Here is a 24,195-nt window from a genome sequence, read left to right on the forward strand (position 1 = left end):
TGATTACTAGCAGCCCATATCTATGCCACACCTCATTACCATGGACATTTGAGACAAATGGTAATTATTTTAGCTAACACAACTACCTTAGCTAACACAACTTTCCATCTTGTCATGCAATATAGCTTCTGATGTCCTGCTATTTTCACACCATATGTGTGATGCAGAAATACATTTTTATGTAAACATCTCAAAAGTCTTTGCTCAGAAATAAGTACTTTTAAATGTATTTTAAATGTAATTTTTATGAAGCAAAATGTGCTCTTATCTTCCTTCCCACTTGCTTGTGCCTAGTCAAAGACCCTAGACAACTTGCGTTGCGTGGCACTGTATACATTTCCACTCATAGGACTTGTATAGCCACATGATGCCGTTTCTGCTAACCAGGTTTTATTTTCCCCACCCATCCTTCAGCAATACAGTAGAACCGTGTCTCCACGACGACACCTATATATAATAGACTTAAGCCTTTGGCCAGTGTAAAGACATCCCGGGTATTTAAAATGCAGGAATGCAGTGCTCTTAATCTCCACTCTCCCCTCCTCCGCGCAATATCCCCCAGTCAGAGGTACAGAGCAGTATGCTTTTAATTTGGTTGAAGTTGTTTGCAGAGTCCTCATAACTACAATTGTGCTAGAAAGTGTGTGAACCTTTAGAATTGTCCTAATTTCTGCATAAATGTGACCTTTTAAATGTGTTCAGATCTTAATGGAAGTCATAAGAAGTATGTGAGCCTGTAGGTTTATCAGTTCAGAGTCTGGAGTATCTAGCAAAGAGATGACAGTCAGGTGTGAGTTTGTGTGTCTCTGCCCTTCTGCCCTTTTTAATAAACATAAACCTGAGTCTTTGCTACCGATGACTGGTCTACCCGCCGCTTTTACTCCAAGCATAAAGCAGTCACTTTCCTTTAGCATCTAACACAGTACCTGTTCTTTAATAAACATCTGTACTTCAAAATTACTCCATTCTGACATCCATATCTATCATTGGAAATCATTGCAGCCTGGAAGAGAATAACCATTGTTTCAGAAATCACCATGAAATATTCAGAATTTATTATATGTAACAATCCGTTTTTACCTGCCTAATTTCAGCTCTTCAGGATTATGTAAACATAAATATTAACTTTCTGTAGTTTTATTAAAAACTTGTATTTTGTACATAATCATGTCTCTCTAGTTTATCAATATATGGGTTTATGTTTTTGGGGCTTTTTAATTTATTTTAAATGTAATTTTTAATTTTCATTTGTAATTGAGACACTTCATACACATCGGTGAATTTATGTGCAAGGTAAAATAAATCATGATGAACATAAAGCTTTAGGGTAAGCAGACTTGTCTACTGGCTAAAAAATTTCTTACTTTAACCACTACACTTACACATTGAAAAGACTGACTTTTTCTGTTTTAATGTAGTGGTGAATCATTTTCTTAAGCCATCTGTTTCCATGGCACTCATACGCAATAATACATTTCTGTTCTCTGCTGGTGGCTTAAACCTCAAAATTATAGAGTAGAGAAGTGAAAATGAACACACAGACAAGCATACACTTTCAGTAGAAGTAAGCAATTTAATTAAAATTGATGCAACTGAAGTTTTCAATAAGCAAGCCAGCCCTCCAAACCAAATGGAACAAAATGTAGTTCTGATTATTTGAATGAGACGAATAGCTTTCAACTTGCAAGCTATTTGTGACAGCTGCTTTCTGGTGCCATGTCTTGCTTTAAATCTATATAAAAAAAATAGTGGGATCACGCAGGGCATCCACTTATCTCAAGGAGTGCAGCTGAATTAATTGTCACCGGCTTAAAAAGCCTTCCAGTCCATCTTACATCAGATTTTGCCAGAGGGGGTGATGCTGCTTCAAATATGTGAGGCTTTCCGATGGAAAATTGTGATTTAAACATGGAAAGCGGCATTTAAAATCATATTTTTTGCATGCTGTTTAGGCAAGAGGAAGCAATAAGCACCAATGTAACCCACAGTTAACATATTTTATAACGGTTTTTCTTTTTTTCCCACCTCCAGAAGTATACTACTCCTAAAAGGGAGAGCTGGTCGTAGTATTAGCCCTCTGCAACACCTTTTGCTAACAGCTGCCTGGGTGTTCAAATGTACATGCTGGCATGTAGCAAAGTAATTAGTTAATGGATAAATGTCGCCTTTTACTCTAAACCAGTATTACATTTAGTTTAAATTAGGTTTACTAGCTAGCCTAGCAGGACAAAATAAAATGTTCACTTAGTGAGGGTGAGCTGTATGAAAATTTAAATGTATCCGTAGGTTAAGTCTATACTTTGCATATGTAAAAAGAAATCTATATTGTACTGCTAAAGGATAGTTCTGTGAATTATTGTTTTTGGGAATAAAGCATTCTTCCCCTAATTAGTAGGACCTAGGGAGTTTTCAGAAGAAATATGCCTTTGATCACGTCTGCTCCTCCATGAGATTTAGGGCTCACAGCCAGCAGTTTCAATGCAAAGAGCCATTTGCAGTGCTCCAAGTTAAAACGGCAGGCTGTTAGCCCTGGAGTATCATGGCATCCATGTCTGCTGTGGCTTATACCCTATTCACACTGCACCAAAAACCCAGGGCAAACCCAGACGATCCGGGTCGAGGTGTAGTATGAATGGTTCCAGATCTAATTCCCAGGTCTACCCAGGAATTTGACTCCGGGGAGCATCTTTCACCAAGGTATCTGGAAATATGTGGAATGACAACAATGTTATGGGGTACTCTTGGTTTTCTTGTATATGCACTGCTGAAAGTTTGTTGCTGATGGAGGCCCTTTTTAAGAATATTAAATGTTTTTTATATATTTCTTGGTTTGGAATCAGGCTGTGTACACAAGGGAAGGAGGGGGTGTGGGTCCACCACATGTCGGGTGCAGATAGAAGCATCCACCACTTGTCATTATTAGAGAACTTTGGGAACTTGAGTTCTGTCTGGGTTTGTGGAAAGGTATGGAACTGCTTACTTGGCAAACCACTGGTTATGTCATTCTTATTTTGTATGCTTATAGTCTTTATTACGACCATTTACAACATTACATCATGGGCTGAATTAGCCCTATGTATTAAACTGGTGGTGTGTGAAGTTGCCTGGGATGGCAACATATGTAAATACATGCTTGTGTATGTCTATGACAAAGAAACACTGCATGTGATTCCCAGTTAAATGTCATAAATAACAAACAAGTTGCAGTGGTTCTTCAAGTAATCCAAAAAAAACTTGTATTGCAGTGTGGATGTATAAAAAAAGTTATTAAAACAAATATCATAAATCATAAAAATATCTAATACTCAATATACATGTACATAAATGACCATCTGTAAGAGGAGAACTAATATTGAATAGGTGCACCTATATTCAAAGCTTTAATCCAATTGAATCAGCTCCTCCAAAGATAATGATGGTATAAACAGTGTCAAAATTCAAATATTCCTGATCAGAACAGGACTCAAGGCAGAGCTCACATCGATATATCCTTGTAATATCGTAAGGAATTCAGACTCAATAAGATAGTTGATAGCGGGGATATAAACAATTCGCAGAGTGTCAGAAATGTCTGTGTTGACAAATGCAAGAATCAGCATTTTGGATGTTGATTGTTTGCAAGTGCTCGTTGTCAGTGTTCATTTCCTGAAACAATGATTGACCTATGATGTTTAATTTGTTCATTCAATGTTGCTCATTCCTGACCAGATGTGCTTACCACATTACAAATAGAAGTGGCAGGTTTCCCTTCTGTGCAGTACCAGGATGTGTTACATGTCTGTTTGCCAATGAAAAGTTGCGATTAAAACAAATATTGGATTTTCTGTAGTGATGTTCAATTTCTCTTAACGTTTTATAGGACTGTGAGTGTGCAGTAATACCGATTTTAAAGAACATTTCTGCCCTTTATGAGTGAATTAAGTTTGGCCCTTGACTTTAGATTTAGAGCTTTCTGGAAATCTTATTTAGTGAAGGTTTTTAGCAACTGACAAGATCTATTTAGTCTTAAAATTGTTTAACTTGCATTGTATCTGGCAGTTTTGCAATGTAGTATTTTGTAAATTTCGTCATATGTTCCATCCAAACTTGCAGAGTTTCTTTACTTATCTAAAGAAAACTATTTTTTGCTTTTTTAAAAAACAAGTTTTCCTTATGTCCTTGGAATTAAGGCTTGTCTATGAAAATGGCAACAATTAAAAGCTGTAATGCTAAATATTCTAAGCACATATTCAGTGAAAAGAAAATAATTGTGATTGTTGCTGGAAGTACGTAGAAATAATTTATTGTAGAAACGTATTTCAATAGGTGAAGAAGGCTCCAATTTATATCATTGCAAATGTACTTATCTTTTTATATTGGTATGTGTTTTGTATGGAAATGTATTGATTTCTGAGACAGTATGTCATGTTGGGTTTTGTTAATTTTCTAGAGGAAATCTCAAGTAGGCATATGTGTGGAGGGGATGTGTTTTTGCAACTGTCTGGACACAGATAATCTCATGTTAATTAGACTTTTTCATCGCTGAGTGACCAACACATCTGTTGAGCCTGAAAGCACATGTGGGGGTAATTAGACTTCCTGGTAGACTTCCTATGTCAGGATGCAAGTGATCACAGATTAATGTGAATTTAGCAGCAATGTAAAAAGGTGTTAAACCCCTCCAGACTGATTTATGTTCAGGCTGCATGAAGCACCTGGATTGGTTAGAGGAGCAGCAGGCTGGATTACCTCCTGCCAAGGTAGCTGTGTAACTCTGTATAAAAGTGCACTGTTTGACCATGTAATGTAGTAGTGGTATTATACCATCTGTACCTTCTGAAAATCACTAGTACCACAAACTAGTGTAACTGTCCTTATTAGGACACTTGAGCTAATAAACTTTACTGCTTCAAGATTCTGCTATGATGCCTATTTACCTCTGCCAATTCCTATGACCTACACATTAGACCAATCTAATTCGTTATCCGGCTGTTCTGAGCTTAGGACCCAGCATTCCAGTATCAATGCTCTGCCCACTTCCTTGCAGCTCTGGTCAGTGTGATAGGCCATGGGGAACAATCCACAGCATCCCTGATCTAAAGGAAGAGGTCAGGGGTACCAGCCCAGGTTCCCAGTGAGGGGGGTCACTAGCAACAAAAGTTACCCAGAATTAACTGGTTCTAGTTGCCGGCGAAGGAGCCTAGTGGTGGCAGCAACAAGCCCCTCCTACAGCATTAGAGGGGCGCAATTTGGGATAAAGAAAGGGGGTGGTGGCAAGGCAAGCCCAGTCAGTCCCCAGCAGCATTGACAGGGTGGCATAGGAGGTTCATCCTGTTACAGTGATCCCTAATAAAAATGCAGAATATCTCTACTTTTGAATCTACTTGCTTAAAATGGAACTAAAGTAAAAAACAATATTTTGTTTCAAAGTTGTGAGTTACCTCTGTTTGCGTTTCAGAGCAGCTTTTTACACATTTTACAAAAAAAATTATTTTAGTTGCACACTACTATATTTCTGGGAAAGTCCATCTCCCATCACTATAGTAATTTAATTGAATCAATAGATAAACTGCCATGTTAGCAGTTATGCACAGAACAGTTGATCTGTTTAAACTCATATATTTGATTACATGGCAAACTTAGACAGACAATCAGTGCAGACTCCATTTCTGCTATCACAGTATTGTCTTTGCTCCAAACATACATTCCAGAGTTCCACCTTTCCACCTACTTTTACAGACATCAGCCACAAAAAGCTGATATACCGAAAGTCAGTTTAAAAATAAAAATTCTGTAAGTGACAAATTTAAGGTTCTACACCACCATCTCAGGGCTACTTGCTACATAAATATTTTTTTTAATCAGGTTTGTGACACTTTCTCTTTATGCATTTAAAGGAACTAGGTGTTACTCCCAATAAAAGTGTGTCTATGCATTACTTTAAAATTCCGAGTTTAATTTTAAGGTTCATAATAAATTTCCTAAATGTACATGAACCACAGTTAATAAAAAAAAAATTCCGTCATAATGTCCATTTGAGTACAGCAAGAATTTTAAAATGTCTATCTTTCTTACTTTACCAGGTACAACAGATTGATCGAGTAGTAGAAGTTGTTGAAGAAACAATTAAAGGTGAGGACTTTTTTTTTTTTTTTTTTAATTAAGCAATTGATCAGATATTTAAAGTAATATCTATTAACCTTGCAGAATTATAGAAACATAATGCCAACAGAGGCCCATTTATTCTGCCCATTTTATTGCTTAAAATCTTAGTTCCTATTTAGAAACATTTTTTTTCCTTCTCTATTAGGATATCATTATGTCTATTCCATGCATCTTAAATTTCCATATCTACCACATTAGCTTCTAGCAGCTTTGTTGAGGGGCTGTTCTATGTTTCAACTACCCATTTGGCTCTAACTCCAGTATCCCTGAAACCTGATAGCCTCCTAATTTGATGTATGTTCCTCTGTACTAATTTTTATTAAAAACCTTGAAAACTACTTAAAAGCTTCTATCATATTAATCCTCTCCCTTCTCTGTTCCTATGTATTTATATTGAGATATTTTAGTCTTTCATGGTAAGTTTTGTGATGTATAGACCATGCAAAATTTTAGTAGCCATTCCTTGCAATGTTTTATATGCATACGTTCTTCTGGAGATATGGTTTCCAGAACTGAACATAGTATTCTAGGTGTGTTCTCACCTGTCATCTATACATTTCTTCTCTTCCTGTGCTCTGGGATCACTCCTGTTAAGTGTCTGGTAGAATAATTCAGTTAATGGCATCACCAGCTCCCGTTTGAGCACATTTAATATTTAGTTAGTGCAGTGTCTGAGAAGTGTTGGGAACAAAAGCTTGACTGAAGAGGGTCCAAAGGGCTGTGTGTGTAAAGAAAGTGTGGTGAGTGTATGCAAGTCTCAAGAAACTTGGAGAAGTCATTTGAGATTTTTTATTTTTCAATAGGCATTCTGCTGGAAAGATATCAGCAGGGAGAGAGAAAGATTATATATTTTAGTTAAGGTTGTTATTAGCACAGGGGACTGGGTAGCCTGATTTTTGAGGGTATAGGATTAATAGGGGAGATTGTAGAGTAGGAAAGTAAGTGGGGAGTTTGTGAAATCAAATGTCTAGAAGATGCCAGTGGGTAAAGAATTTGCAAAGAGATTTAAACGTATTAAAAATGTGTTGGGGTTAGTAGCCTGAGCAGAGATGAGAGATTGGATAGATGTTTTTTTCATTGTTCATAGTATTTAATTGGGAGTGGTAGATGGCCGTATATATGAGGAATTCATTAAAAGTATTAGTTTTATGTTTTCTCTACTTTGCGAGAAAGGTCTTAAAGATGTTGTGTTGCCTTTGTTTCATGGCTGACATCAAGTCGCTGCAGAGTGTGAAAGGAAGCTGGAGGCATTTTTTCAAGGGATGTTGCTAGGGTTTGGTTTAGATGTGGTACTGCCATATCAGGAGAGTAGAATGTAGAAATTGAGGAGACCAAGTGTTGGAGAGAGGTGGAAACTTGTTGAAAATTAAAACTTAAGATTTTTCTGAGTATGAGGCAGTTAGTAGAGTTTGACAGCAAAGAATACAAGATTAATCCAGTGGCAACCCTGGTAAGCAGAAGTATGTACAATGGGCAAAGCAAAGAGAGGAATTTAGAGACAGTAGTTTGGAGTCACAAGGAGACTGTTGATTTGTCAATGGGTATATTAAAATTGCTCATGATAATGGTGGGGATGTCGGAAGATAGGAAATTAGGAAGCCAAACAGAAAATTGTTCGAGAAATTGTTGGGGTGGTCCAGGGAGACAATTGATCCTCTTAACGCATAGAGAGAATGGGCTGAGAATTCGGATAGCGTGTACTTCAGACTATGTGAACATGAGCGATGGGATATTTGGTAGAACTGTGAATGTTCCATTTTTGGGAAAAGAGTACTCCGAGCCTACCTCCTTATCTGCCTCCAGGTCTTGGGGTGTGGGTGAAGTGGAGGCCACCATGTGAAAGGGCTGCAGGTGAGGCAGTGTGTGATTTGAGTGAGCCAAATTTCTGGTATTTCCTGAAGGTTGAGATTGTCTGGTAGGAAGAGGTCATGGATGGAGGTTACTTTGACAGTGGTACATTTAAAGGATTTTGAAAGATGGGAGGCAGATTTGAGGTTTGCTGGATTTCTATTTTGTCGTGGTCAGATTTTCATGTATGGGAAATTGGGGTAGGGGAGATTGTTCCTATAAATCACCTGATAATGGAAGGAGAAAAGAGAAAACAAATTATTGTTTGGCAGAAGATTGGGGATTTTAATTAAAGAATAAAGATCAGAAAAGGTACATGAGTGTGAATTAGAGGTGAGCGGAGTAGTGAGGAGGCAATGTGGATAAAGGGTGTGATGGAGGGAGGATGAGGGATGTTATAGTCTTAAAGATAATGCTGTGTAAGGATAGTAAGAAACAGAACTTAAACATTACAGTTTAGAATAATGGGCAATATGCAAATAAATTAAGGAAATGCAAAGATGAGAAGATGAGAAAATCGCCAAGTTACTTTGTGCAGGGCAGTGACAAAAGTGGTACAGTGCCAGACTGTAGTAGATGAATATTGATTTTGGTGGATTTCAAATGATGATCACTGTTGTTTACCTGTGCATTTCAACACATTGTCAGAAAACCACTTAGTGCAGGTAAACTCCAACACATCTCCCCCTAAGTCTGAATGCTAGAATAGAGTAAAGCTAGGTACTTACTACAGGTGTTTCACCCAATTATCATGCCAATCACACAATAAATGATAGGTCCGATATTGCATTTGTGTGTACGTTCCTACGATCTAGTTCTATTGTACCAAAGCACAACATATTTGATTTTGTAAACTGACTAAAAATCACTATCAACGATGGAACGTTGTCTGGCAAATTCTGAATTGTAACACAAAAGAAAAAATCACAGATTCAACAGGCGCACCAAATAAGGATGCAGCCCCTCCTCCTCAAAGCATTTACACCCAGAAATGCTACACTAGTAGAATATACACAAGCAAATGAGAGGTTAAGGTCTGTCTGCTGCTTCCTATGAACATCTAGAGACAATTTAACAGATAAAATCCATAAATATGTAGTATGCACATTGATCGGATACCACTTAATAAATGTTAGTAATAAAAGTTACTGGACAGTGGTCGATCCCTCCTTTGGGGAAAAAAGTTAATAGTGTTCAATACATAGTCTTATCTCCGATGTTCCTCCAAACACAGACTCATGTGTGAATCCAATAAACACCTGATCATTTACTTTAGATCCAAACGAGGGATCGACCATGGTCCAGTAACTTTTTATTACTAACATTTATTGAGCTGCATGCAAGCATCACATCACCAAATCCAATGTTAAGCATCGGATGGAATGGTGTAAAGCACACCGACACTGGACTGTGGAGCAGTGAAAATGTGTTCTGTGGAGTGACAAATAACGTTTCTCTGTTTGGCAGTCAGATGGCCAAGTCTGGGTTTGGCGGATGCCGGGAGAATGTTACATGCCAACTGTGACGTTTAATGTAGGAGGGATAATGGTATGGGGCTGTATTGTAGGGTTTGGGCTAGCCCCCTTGTCTCCAGTGATGGGCAATATTAATACTTCAGCATACCAAGTCATTTTAGACAACTCTATGCTTCCAACTTTGTGGCAACAGTTTGGGGAAGGCCCTTTTCTATTCCAACATGACTGTAGTCCTTGCTTTGTGCACTGGGCCACAAAGACATGGTGGTAACCAGCGTGGAGTAGGCCAAAGCTTAAGGAAACAGGGCTAGGGAAGCAGTCCAAGAGGTACAGAAGGCGATGGAATATTAGAAGGAGAACACAAGAAATAAGGGCCAGTGTTTTTACTGTTGTGGCTGATTTAGTGTGTATGTATATATATATATATATATCATCTATATCTTGGTTATTGCTAGGAAAGACAAATAACATTTACCAGGAATAAATGGTAGCCCTATAGCACCTCAGCAATGCAATGCTTATTTAACAGGATATCCTGTGTAAGTGCTAATGCACCTTTACTTAATGATTTAAAGAGATGCTGTGATTTTTCTGTTATGATGGGTCAGTGCTCATGATTGCTTTAAAAAAAATAAACATACTTTTATATAGGAAATAACTTCAGCCTCAAAACCACTCATGCTTAAACTTGCCTCTTCAGTCACACTGACCTGTCTGGAGATGTAGCCAACCCTTACCTCTCTTAATTATTAACTTATACTTCTGACTGTTAAATTGATGGTGTGCATTCACTAATTATGAATCATTGATAGCACCTTGGCAGACTCCCCATGTTTGAAAACAGAAAGTGGAGCCTGACTTTTCAACTGATAAGGTTATTAAAGGTGGAATTTCTCATGTTTAACAATTAAATATACTCATCTTTACTTTTTGATTTTAAATCTATGAATGCATGTGGTTGTAACAGGTCAAACTAAAATGAAACACCTGGAATAGATAAGTGTAATAGATTAAATGTGACTGAGACTTTTTTGCAGTGTTAACATTTTTATTATTTACTCAGTGCAATTACTCAGTAATTGTTAATATGTGCCCACCTGTTATTCCAGGGGGATTCACTTCTCCTGAATGGGAAGCTCAAGATTACCTAAATCAGTGGGCAACATTAAAGCTAGGTACACACTACAGAAATTTCAACCAACTTTTTATGCCGATTGATTTTACATGCGATCGATGTTCCGATCGCTCGGTCCATGGACTACATACACACTAGCCTTGTTTAGGACGATAAAGGGAAGAGCGGATGTCCCGTTAGCGACTTTTTACAATGTTGTCGTGAGGAATGACTGTAATTTCGTGCTCACTGTTGTGGATCGGTCGGAAGTTTATACACACTACACAGCGGAAATGAGATTGGAACGAAAATATTAAACGGTACAACCAAACAAATGAGGCGACAATCGTCCATTTGGGCAGACTTTCGACCATCGTGTCACTGCACACACTGACCAGACTTTTGAACGAGCGGTCGTATGTCAGCTGATTTAGCCGATTATTGGATGAAAACTGTGTAGTGTGTATCCAGTTAAAGGAGGTGGAGGGCCGCATGTACAGCCGTCCAGCCTTGAAAGGAGCCACACACTGAAAAGAGGGAGAGCACAGTCATTGCCTTCTCCGACCGAGTGTGCTGCATGACCTCCATGCACTGTGCAGCAGAGGTTACCTGATGCAGAAGTCTGTTTCCCCTGTTCTGGTAACATCGGGAGCATATGGCTAGAGGACCACAGGTGACTGCTCTGCTGGCCATCTAAATGATCAGGGCAGAGTAACAGTCTGTACAACTTTGGAGGGTTTCCTTTAATGAAAAATGTATTTACTTGGGACCCCTAAACCACTAATATTCTATTAAATACTATCTCAATGGTCCCCTGATTGGTGCTGAACGGTATGTGTGCAGGCTAGAAGAAATGTTAAATGGCAATAGAATTGAAGCGCACACAGAAATACCACAGCGGTAAAGTTTTTTATAACTGAGAATTTGAAGGGCAAATTATCAACTTTGAAAAATTAGATGCATTGTGGATAAATGGACAAAAATAAAAGAACAATCTTTGATTTTGACATCCGTTTGTTAATGTTTTGAGGTCAGTGTAGGCTTCCTCAATGCTAAATTGCAGTAAACCCAAGATGTGCAAATCCACTGTGCAAAAACATTTGTAAATACACAAGTAGATAATGTGTCACTGGGAAAAATGTGTTCTATTTTCAGACCCATTTTCATGTGTTTACTCGTTTCTTTTGTTTGAACTGTGTCCTCTCTCCAATTAGATTGTAAGCTCTTTTATTAGCAGGCCCTGCCTACCATTTGTTTTCGTGCCTGAGTGGGACTAGTCCTTAGCCTTATCATTTGATATAATTATCTAGTTTTCTAAACCTTTATGCTATATGATTACTACACATTTTGTGCTTTTCATTCAAGATTGTGCAAAACATAAAAAAAATAAAAACTGCATTATCATTTTCAAGTACAGATTGTTTTGTGAAAACGTGTAGAATCTTGCATTTTGTTGTTTTGGAAAGATGGACATTATTATGTACATGTTCATTCCATTTCATGTTGGTGGTATGCAAATCCATTTCATTTTAGAGGCTCACGTATGATTTTGGTCTAAAGAACAACCTACAAAGTATGCCACCAATAATCACGTCAATCCTTACCCAAGTACTCTGTAGGTGAAGCACAATCTAATGTTTTGGACACAGCCATGTTTCAGCGTTTACCAATGCTGAAGCTTAGCACTGCAGTAGAGGTTGCGAGCGTTTAGGAAAGATACACCATGGTTGAATTGACAATACTGGTCATTTGCACACAATGAATAGAACATGCCACAGTATATCATCATCATCATCACCATATATTTATATCGCCACTGATTCCGCAGCGCGGCACACAGAGCTCATTCACTTCAGTCCCTGCCCCTTTGGAGCTAACAGTCTAAATTCCCTAACATACACACCCAGACAGAAAGAGAGAGAGACTAGGGTCAATTATGATAGCAGCCAATTAACCTACTATTATGTTTTTGGAGTGTGGGAGGAAACTGGAGCATCCGGAGGAAACCCACTCAAACACGTGGAGAACATACAAACAGATAAGGCCATGGTGGGGAATTGCACTCATAACCCCAGTGCTGTAAGGCTGAAAGTATATATTGTTGAAAGTGCAGGAAATCACTGTGGTGTATACTATATAGATGGCAAAGTTCATGTAATACTACAGCAAATTTTATGTACATATTTACATAAATTAGTACTTAACGTCATTACTTTGAGATAGTCTGTGCTGTATGTCTTGTCAGCAATAATCAAATAATTCTTTTAACGCTGCAGTTGGCTCTGTGTTCAATTCAATGTAAAACTATTATCGATGCACCAGATGCATTGTTTTCTATGCCAAGATGTTATGAGGCTAAATTACTGTGTTTGGATTCTGCCACAGTAGTTACCTCCTTGAACTTGAGATGAACTTGAATTTCCACCCTTTGTAATTCATGATGTGTCCAGAAGAGTGCAAAGCCAGGCTACCTTTTATGTCTCCCTCGCTTGACACTACTTTACTGCTCTTTATGAGACCATAATGTGATGTGATATCAAGGAGTGGGATTAGTCATCTATAAATCAAAATGTAATAAAATCTTTGTGTGTCCATTCAACCATATATGGACTCATTTGCAAGGCGATTTGTCATGAAAGCTTGCACTACTACTGATACATGCCAGTGACTGATAATGTTTTACATTTTACTAAAGTAAATGCTAGTGTATAGTATCACAATTGCCTGCAAACAGCTTTATTTTATATCATTTTTAGACCTGCTTAGAAAAGAATACAACTCATCAGCAATTGAGACAATTCCTGGGAGCATAGTTTATGATCTGTCTTCATCTTTCCACTTCACTGTCCCAAAAATTGGAGGGTCCCAATGGCCACAAATCAAGTAATATCTGGGAAACAAGCTTTTTTATTTTTCTTCACTCTGACAATATCTGCTATGAGCTTTTTCTAACAATTTGCACTATGGTATGATTAGAGTTTAAGGTTTGATTTCTATATACAAGGTGTTCCATTTCTAGGCCGGCACAAATTGTTTGTGCTAAGCAGGAAAAAGATTGCTATGATAATGCAGCAATATAGTGGTATGTTTCATTCTGGGAAGCATATGAAAAGGACACAATTGTAAAGTAAACTGTTCAGAGAGGAGGAAAAGGGAAGACTGTTTTGTAAGTGCTCATCAGAGTTACTATCAGACATGCAGTGATTTGACATTCAGATGTGCGAAGCAGTTATTATTATTGTTATTATCGTTTATTTGTAAGGCGCCACATGGTTTCCGCAGCGCCGTACACAGTACAAACAGTAGACCATACAGGGTAAAACAGTACAGAACATTAAACATAAAATACCAATACTTCAGAAACTCCGGGCAGGCAAATACAGTAGAGACGGAGCGGAAGAACATGTATGGAGACAGGAGGAAAAAGGGCCCTGCTCTTACAAGCTTACATCCTAAGGGAGGGTGAACAAAATCGGGCACAGAAGTTATGTACTATACATGATCACCAGTGATATGGCAACAATTGGTATTCAGTTGTTTTGAAATTAAACAAAATAACAGGCTTATTTATTTTAACTATGCAAATCCTCACTTCAAAATGTAACATAATATCATGTTTTTATTTAACAGAAATTGGCTGCCTTTTAACTATCTTTCTGTTGAGATCTATCTAGCAGCCTATAAAAAATAAATGCATAAAATGGTATGAGACCAGAATTTTACTAGAAGATCCTGGTATAGCATCTTAGATAAGCTATGTTCCTAGAACTATTCATCACTGCAACAGGAGCTATGCAGGAACTGTAGCTACATCCTTAACTGGCGAGACTGTTTGCTGTCTTTCGCCCTTATTTTACTTATCTTTTCCCCAGATTACAAACCAATACTAGTTTGTTTACGGCAGTAATCTTGAACTCCACTTGTAATGTAATGACATGTTAACTAAACCATGCAATGGTAACTTATTGTTATTCATATGTAATATATAGCGATCCTAGGATAAACTGTACTTTCACCTATGTAATGTTAAGTTGCAAATATGTGAATGTAGTTCTTTTTGTTCCTGTACATGTAAGTAAAAAATTAAATAAAAATAAAAAATGAGTGTGTAAAATATATATATATATATATATATATATATATATACACACACACACACACACACACACACACACACACACACACACACACACACACACACACACACACACACACACACACACACACACACGTTAACCCGTGCATGATACTCATGCATTCTAGTCAAATCAAGCTACTTAAGGTGTTAAAAAGGTTCTTGTCATGCATTTGGGCCATAGCCCAGGCCTCAACCACCAACCACTCCCCACTGTCACCCCCGGCAACCACCAACCACTCCCAACTGTCACTTCTCCTTCAAGAAATATATATTTTTTTAAATCTTTATAAACACTTTTAACAATTAACAAATTAAAAACATCTTAGTATACCAAATTTCAGCCCTTTCTGAATTTTTTTTTCCACACACACTAAGAATTTAGTAGGTCAGTGTATAATTCCGCCCAACAGGTGGCGCTGCAGCTTGGTTTTATTTTTTCCACAGACAGACTAACACACGCCACTAGACATTTATATTAATATATATTATATATATATATATATTTATTTATAAATTTATTTATTTAGTTTTTTAAAAAAAAGTTGAACTCTATTCATTCTGCACCGACACAGATATTCACACAGGAGGGTGTGTGACCTGTATGAATTGGGTGTGACTAATACTGCTCTGCTTCCAGCCCTCACCCTCTACTGCCCTGCATTCTTTGTGCATCAGTCATGCCCATCACCTCCACCTCCTAACCACAACTGTTCATTTCTCACAATGTTTCTTTCTAGCCCTCCTTCTCCCCCGCTCAATAGTTTAATACCTTCACTTAATTGATGTCTACATCACAACCATTTTTCTGCAATTCACCTCTTCAACCCATATTTGCCTACTTTTGGTTCAGAGGTCCTCTCGGGGGAGCAGTGCACCCTTCTGCATCCCGCCTAGTTCCCTTTTTTTTTCTTTTTCTTTTTGTCTTCTTTTATAAAGGAAACTCAACATTCATTGGTGATTACTGGTTACCTGAAACACATGGACTGTGGGAGCAGCGAATGGAATTTAACCTTGTGTTACTTGCCAGAAGATTAGTTTAGGAGTTTAGGCACTAATATATGCTTGAAGTGAGTTGGCTGGAAGATGATTTAGGATCGGAGTTAAGAAATCTTTACTGCCACCAGTATTATGAACATAGGTGATAGCCAAATGATAGGACTAATATGAAAGAGTCTGAGCACTAGATGTGAAGGCAAATCACTAAAAAATTGTGGTTTGTGGGGAGGATTAATAGTTTCAGTTAGAGGAAGCTTACAGTATTGTGTAGAACAGAGGTTGTTCTTTATTTGTAATACAAATAAAAAATACAAACCCTTGATATGGCGCCAAATAATACACCAGCCGCTATATTAATCAGAGACGGTATGTGCTGAATATCATACAAGGTCTAGATGACCATAGGTAATAGTATATAACAGGGAGGCAAGCTGCTGCAAAACCTAGATGGCTGTGCCCACCCACAAACACAGTAAATAACTATAAATGCAGCGCTCAAACCTCTCTGTCAAAAATTAAATAATAAAAAGATAAAAAATCTCTAGGTCACGTATCATCAATATAAACATAGATTTATTACCATACAGTATAAAAACATTCCAATACAATAAATGCTAATACTAGCATGAGGAGGAAAGTTACTCCACATAAACTAGATCACAGTGCACTGTGACCTAGCTGGCACAATACAAAGAGGATATAAAATAATATAAATACAATGGATAAAATCCTAATATAATAATCATGCTACTCCATACTCCACACGCTACTCAGTGTGTGTATATCAGCTGATACAATGTAGCCGAGGAAATACGGAAACAAAGAGACATATAAACAAAGCCTAGGGAGTAATTCCCACATCAAGATAGCCAATGTATGCCGTATTGCTCAATATAACCACAATAATGGATATATATATGGACGAGTAGTTAAAGTCTCGGTATCCGTATGCCAATATCTAACATAGATGATGTATAACCGAAGCTAAAACTCCTTGTATAATCGGTCTCCCGAAACTTGAGGAATAAAGTGCTAAATTTGGCCCTACCATGGGCAATAAATGGATAAGTACTCACTGACTCCAGCCGTAGTGTAGTGAAGGTAATCGTATATCGCTCCACATACCCGCTTCGGATAGATCTCCACTATAAACTCGTCTCCTGAGCCGCACCCGATGTCCCGTGCTGGAGATATTAATACAGTCGTGAGGAATGTACCACACGATATGCAGATAGCATCTGTACTCTCTCAGATTCAGTCAGGTAGGTTTGTGGATCCAAAAGCGGTGAGCTAATTAGGTTAAGCTGGCGTTTTGTCCGCGGTTCACAGCTGTGTGTGTAACCGACCCAGCACACAGCACTTGAGCAGTGAGTAGATTGAGCTCCGATTGACCGGAGGCCTGCGGAGGGAGTGAATGTATCAGATCAAACCACTCTCCATGTGGAACCAGATAGGTCGATGTTGTCAGCACTTAGATGTTCCGTGGAAATAGAGCCGGCATAGTAGGCATCAATGATAAATAATATAGATGTAAACAGTTAGTAATAGATGAATGAAAACAGATCACAAGATAGTCAATCCCAACCCCTAACACGTTTCATTACCAGCGTAACTTCATCAGAGGGAATCGAGCAATACGGCATACATTGGCTATCTTGATGTGGGAATTACTCCCTAGGCTTTGTTTATATGTCTCTTTGTTTCCGTATTTCCTTGGCTACATTGTATCAGCTGATATACACACACTGAGTAGCGTGTGGAGTATGGAGTAGCATGATTATTATATTAGGATTTTATCCATTGTATTTATATTATTTTATATCCTCTTTGTATTGTGCCAACTAGGTCACAGTGCACTGTGATCTAGTTTATGTGGAGTAACTTTCCTCCTCATGCTAGTATTAGCATTTATTGTATTGGAATGTTTTTATACTGTATGGTAATAAATCTATGTTTATATTGATGATACGTGACCTAGAGATTTTTTATCTTTATATTTAATTTTTGACAGATAGGTTTGAGCGCTGTTCTTTATTTGTAAGCTGCCAAAGATTCCACAGCGTTGGACATTTGTACAAATACAGATAAGCCATAACTAATACAGTAAGCAAAATCACAATTACATGACGCAGATGCACATGGGCAGCCGAGATGAGTGAGTAAAACCGTATGGACTCGCACAGAATGTAGCAAAAAACATGACCAGAACATGAGTAAAACGTACAGTAGACAGACATGAGACAATAGGTAGAGGATCCTGAGAGTTTACATTCTAGAAGTGTACAACTTGTGCGTGTTGAGACCTAAGGTAGGGTACCAGGATTTGTCTTTTTGGGTCTGCTCATTGTCAGATATGCCATTCATTCTATTGGAAATGGTCACTTTTGGGGTCCCAAATACCTGGGGTCCAAGTTAAAAAAATGGTTCAATACTGCTGATATAATACAATAGTGCATATGTGACAAGTACTCTTCGCTTGCACTGTCTGTTATGTGCAGGCAAGTAGATTTAAAACCAATAACATGGTTGGGGTAGGGGTTCTAAGTTTTTCAGGTTCAGACACCGAAACGTTATATCTACCATTTGTTTCATTTAGCTTGTGGTCAATGGAAAATTGATTAGAAACGTAATTACAAAGTTTGAACCCGTGGGTCCTGAAGCATTCTCCCAGACTTTAGCTTGGTCTGATTTAGAAAAACGTTGAGTTCCCCGAATATATGAAGTTGACTACCGTCCAACTGTCATTGTCACTTCTTGTGGCACACGATTTGGGGCAGTGGACAGTGGAGCTCCCACGGAAGAACAATTAAATTGTGCTGTGTATATCTTGGATCCCCCCCATATATCAAGATGGGTTTACTCTGTAAACACAAGTACATTAAAATGTATTCTGCCACTCTTTTTATAATGATGCCCTTATTGTAATACATTATTTGTCTGTGTTATGAGCTAGTTATATATGAAAGTAGTGCTGTATGTTAATATTTAAAGATGTCCTTTTATGTTATGGCTCTAATTTGTTATAGTATGTATATAGTATCTTTTAGTATATTTTTTTCTACTGTTTTGATTAACCTTGTATAGGAGTATCCTGAAAACAAGACTATCAGTAAGACCGCATACTGCGATATGGGTTTGGTACATAGTGCATATCAGTGTTCTTAATGTAGGGTTCGTCCATTCAAGTTCCCTGACACACTGACCTCAATCCGTGTCCAACATAAAACACTAAATGTGTAATCGGGGTACCGGAAGGATTTAGAGCCTTGTGAATAAAGGGGATCCTATCTTTTAAAGAGTAACTTCATTAAGAGATTAAAATGATTATGCTGATCATTACAACTTACTAGTATCGGTCCTGATACCTGAAATAGTTCTTCTGACTGAATTGCCTGTTGCAAAATCAGTTCACACTGTTGCTGTCTTTTGAATGACTAGTTCTAAAGAAACCTTCATTAGTAATGTCTGTAACCATGGAAACAGTGTTCATTTCACTGATTTGAGTGTTTCAGTATGTTGTCCTATTTATCAGTACAGAGTGTTCATTTACTTTTTTACACTAATGTGTTCAGTCCAGTGTCTGACTAGGGCATGAAGGGCCCACCGGGGGACTGCAATGCTAGGGGACCACCAGAAGGGGTGTGGCCAGCCATCACAGAGGCGAGACCAGACACTAGAGGGGAAGTGGTCAGGCCACAAAGGACAGCTAGCACCATAGTGTAGTATATAAAGAATGCAGTGTGTGTATAAAGAGTACACAGTCTTGACCTGCACCTTAGATTGAGCAGAACAGTCACCAAAAATCGGGATTATCCCACTAGACCAGGCTTGGCTAACCTGTGGCACTCCAGGTGTTGTGAAACTACAAGCCTCAGTATGCTTTTCCAATATATAGCAGCCTATTGCTGGAAGGCTATGCTGGGACTTTTAGTTTCACAAACCTGGAGTGCCACAGGTTAGCCAAGCCTGCACTAGACTCAGATCATTTGACAGACTGTCCTACCTGTTCTTGTCACTTTTACCACATCTGGCTGCTGGTTTCTTTAGTTGCGGCTTGTCTTGATCCTGGAATGTTGAGTTCCCTATTTGGAAAAATAATGGGTACATTTAGAAAATTTCAACCAGCCCCGGCATTAAATCAATAGGACCCACAATTAATACTTAGGCCTTCCTCCAGCCCCAACATTAAAGTAATAGTATTCCCATTTAATAAACCTATTTCCCTCCCTCCAGACAGCCCCTGCAATAAATGAATCACATTTACGTATAATAAATATACCTATTTCCCACAACCGTCCCTGCCATTAAATAATTCATATTCACATTTAATAAATATACCTCATGTTCCTCAAACTCAGCCCCGCATTCAATTAATAGCCACCCCATCTTAAATTAATAGTCCCCACTATAAAATTAAATTGCCCCATCTTTACCCTACAAAGAAAATAGCACCCATTATTTAACCACCACCTACCACACACACATTACATTTCCACAAGCTCGTTGTGCCATCACACACATTACTGCGTCCCTTCATCATCATGCTGTGCCTCCTTATGATCACACTGCGCCCTCCATGCTGCTTTTGCTCCCCCCTTCTCCTGGACCCCCTCCACACTCTGCCATGCTGTCTGTGCCCCCCCTTCTCTGTGCCATGCCCCCCCCTTCTCTGTGCCATGCCCCCCCCTTCTCTGTGCCATGCCCCCCCCCTTCTCTGTGCCATGCCCCCCCTTCTCTGTGCCATGCTCTCCTATCACATACCTTTTATATCTGCTTCTTCCTTTTCTTCTCTTCTGTCTTGCCGGCCCTCCTAACTGAACGTCGGGCGTGATGACGTCATGCTCGACATTCAGTGCGAAAGGAGCCGGCGCCGCGGTCACATGAGTTTTGTTTTTTTGTTTGTTTGTCTTTTTTTTTTTTTTTTAAGTTTCTCGCTCCCCCCACCAATGAAGAGGGGAGCGATTCAGGGTCGAGGCCTACCGGGGGATAGCCCGGTCCCCCGATGGGCCAGTCCGACCCTGGTTCAGTCCAGTATAGTACTGTTCACTCTGCAGTTTTTCAAAAGGATACTTAAAGGATATGTACAGTAGCAAATTGATTTGTACTCACAAGTTTGGGGGAACGAGGGGGACATTTATGAGGAAGCCCTGGAGTGATCACCATGCTTACCTACTTTTGCAGGCAGCTTTCCGGGAGGGGGTCTGTCGAGGGAGTCCAGGAGAACTCCTAAAAATTCGGGAATCTCCCGGACATTTCGGGAGAGTAGGCAACTATGGTATTCACTGTGTCAATAACAAGCATACAAGGAGATGCAAACATCTCTGTGCTATTTTCTAGCGCAGTTGTTAATTGCTCGGATCCTCTGCTTTGTCCAATCTGCGCCTGTGGTGGAAAAACAGCATTTTAAAATAAATTTTAAAAAGTTTGTTGATGCTGGGAAAGGAGGATGATTGTCGGGCTACAGCACACACATGCTTAGAACAGAGAGTTGTGAAATACTTATGGAAGTGCACTTTTTGCTTTTATTTTTGTGGGTAATGCTACTGTCCCCAAGGTATGGTAAATCTGCAAGGACGTAATTAGAGACTTTGGTACAGAGTGCAGGAGTTATGTTACATTATGTGGGGACCAGTATTCCTAGAGCTGACCATGCCTCTTTTGGGAAAATTGCAGTCTGTTGAATATTGTCTCTTTACCCTTGTGCTGTATGTTATGCAATGTCTCTTTCCTGGATGTTTCACTTGTTCAATTTCACAAATGGCAAAATAGAGAACTGTAGATCTGATTTCAAGAAATCATCCATCTCTTTAAATTGGAGTTAGGTATTGAATCCACAGACACTTGAAATTAATGTGAAATTAAATCATATATGTTACCTAAATTGACTGGGGCAAAATAGCTGGAAATGCACCTGATCTGTATATATCACATACAGCAGCTTCCTCCTTTAATGGTTTGTGTTTGTGCAGTGGGTTTGCTTTTGCTGAACATCTGATATCATGCGTCAAACTGCCCATGCACCATCCCTATTCAAAATCTGAAAGTCCAGCCAGCACTAATTACAATAACTTGATTCATTTGAGTCATTTCCTAAAATTAGTTGTCCTTTTTAAACTGAGACAAATGTTCTCGTTATAGCTGTGCACTTTTTCTCTGAGAAAGTGTGATGAAATAATATGATCATACTGAATTACCTCTATGCCACATTAAAATACTTTGCCAATTAAAATATGCATATCGTGTTATAGTGGAGGGTCCTGTAGCAATGTCTGTAAAAATGCTACTTTGTTGCCTAAGTAGCTGCAAAAAAAGTGTTCCCTGTCCTTTTATGTGATAGAAATTAGTGTTTTTTTCTAAATCTTAACACAGTTTAGTTTTCAATTCTTTAAACACACTTGTGTTAGATGTGAATGAATGGTTTGTTATAATGAATGATTGCCATGGAAATTCATTTTAAAATTAGACTCGAGAGTAGTTTTCTTTTCATGGTCTGAAACTACTGAAAACTACTGTGAAATAAAAATGTGAATGCAACACCAGTGGGCACGTGCTCTCCGTTTATAATGCTTAGCAGGCTTACATTAGTTTTAATCTGCTTTGTATGTGTTGAATGAATGCAAACTAACTGCACAGTTTATATGTGTAAGAGAACACTTGTACCATTTCCAAATGGTGTTTATTAAACCTTATTGTCATTGTATGGCCCAATGACGTGAAGAGTTTTCATTAATCTACTGTCAAGTACAGCCTCCGCTTAAAATTCTTTAATAAAATTGACATGATCAAAATTATGCAGTGTTGCAGATAAAGGGCAAAGTTTACACCTTAACAGGTATATAGATAACCTGGATTCTGTCATATTCAACCATTTATGCAATCAATGTTGCATTAAAAGTATATAGAATATACAATAGGTGATGCTTATATAGCGATAAACTTGTACATTGCATTTTGCATACAAAAACAGACCACCAAGACAGCCAAATACACATTTATTTTCATTCATATTATTATTATTATGCAGACACCCATCAGTACTTTGAACATCTGTAACAATTACTGTACATGTGCATTGGTAGATAATGGATCATGTGATCCACTGTGCGCAGAATTGTATGGAATCTGCCATTTCTTCTGTCGTAAGAACCTGCTAACTATAGAGATATTTACAGAAATGGCAATAAACACTATTACTTTTGTTTTGTTTATTACATACAAAAATTTGTTATATAAATTAACTGAGAAAGTACTTGAGTACTTATGATTCTATTAGACTGCTAATCTCCTCTGTAATTAACAGCCTATTGATCATTACATGCATGGCCAGTACAAGGCACAGATGAATAAGTAAATGGTATGTGTTAAACAACTTTGCTTGCATAGATAATGGGATCTTTTGTCTGTTTGCAGTAGCATAATTTTCAGCTTCTGCCTAGACATTATTAAGCATATGACATCATGTATATAATAGAATTACCTAATATAATGCTATCGGCTACTACTCTTGCTCACCTATTCATTAACTTCTGTATGTGCACGAGTGTCTTATCTCTGAGCCAACTGCTATTTGACTCCGAGTTTAGTCAGTCACATCAGAGAATGAATAGCCCATTTATTCTTCAAATCACTTAATAAACTATTTAATTAATTAACAAAGTAAGGTTATGATGGATGGGTGTCTGCTCTTTGTAGTAAATAGTTTTGTTTGAACTTTTTTGGGGTATAATATAAAGTATCTTATTTTTTGTAAATCTGTGTGTTGACCAAATGTAATGTAATTAGTCACAACAAGTTAAGAAAGATAGTTTTAGTAAAATATGTTTGTCAATTGACACTAGTATAAAATATTTCAAGTTGATTGAGTTAATTACATGGCAGTATAACATAATTTTGCAAACAGAATCTCCTGAGGACCCACTGTGAATGACATGTGTCCCAAGTTTTGTGGGCAAGTTAAGAACTCCTAGATAAGTGTGTGTGTGTGTGTCAGATGACACTACCATTTACTAAATAGGTTAGGTGTGTGCAGTATTTGTATTTATTTATAATGGGATTCATTTGTAAATACTAAGAAGTAATGCACTCAATTTGTTGCATTTTAGACTGTTTTGTAGAAATGCAATGGTGCTTACTCAGATTGATATAATGAACACCTGTTCCATCTTTTCTGTCCCTAAATGATGGAATTCACAGTATTACATTAAATATCAATTCTCCGGCTCTCCTCAATCCCATTCTCATTAAAGATCAGCCTTTGTGGTAAGCATGGATGCCAGTGGTCCTCCATGATATATGCTTATCCAGGTTAAGTTGCTCCAAAAGTTATGAGACAAGGCTAAATGTTAGGAGCCAGCCACTTTTCTTTTGGATAAAATGTGTAAGGCGCATAAAAAAACCATTTAGGGGTGGCCTTGCGCAATAGCAGGGGTCAGGGAATAATACAATTATATGTAAATATAGCTGAAAATTATATTTGAAAT

At 38.1% G+C, this 24,195-nt stretch overlaps 1 protein-coding gene across 1 annotated transcript in view; it reads left to right on the top strand.

Moving 5' to 3' along the window:
* Positions 1-24,195, top strand: part of CDKAL1 (CDKAL1 threonylcarbamoyladenosine tRNA methylthiotransferase) — a 731,528-nt gene that overhangs the window by 159,804 nt on the left and 547,529 nt on the right. The window contains exon 7 of the mRNA XM_075213134.1: positions 6,063-6,111. Within this exon, the coding sequence (XP_075069235.1) occupies positions 6,063-6,111 (49 nt within the window). The remainder of the gene's footprint in view (positions 1-6,062; positions 6,112-24,195) is intronic.

Source organism: Mixophyes fleayi, chromosome 5, assembly GCF_038048845.1.
Source record: "Mixophyes fleayi isolate aMixFle1 chromosome 5, aMixFle1.hap1, whole genome shotgun sequence".
NCBI classification, from domain to species: Eukaryota; Metazoa; Chordata; class Amphibia; order Anura; family Limnodynastidae; genus Mixophyes; species Mixophyes fleayi.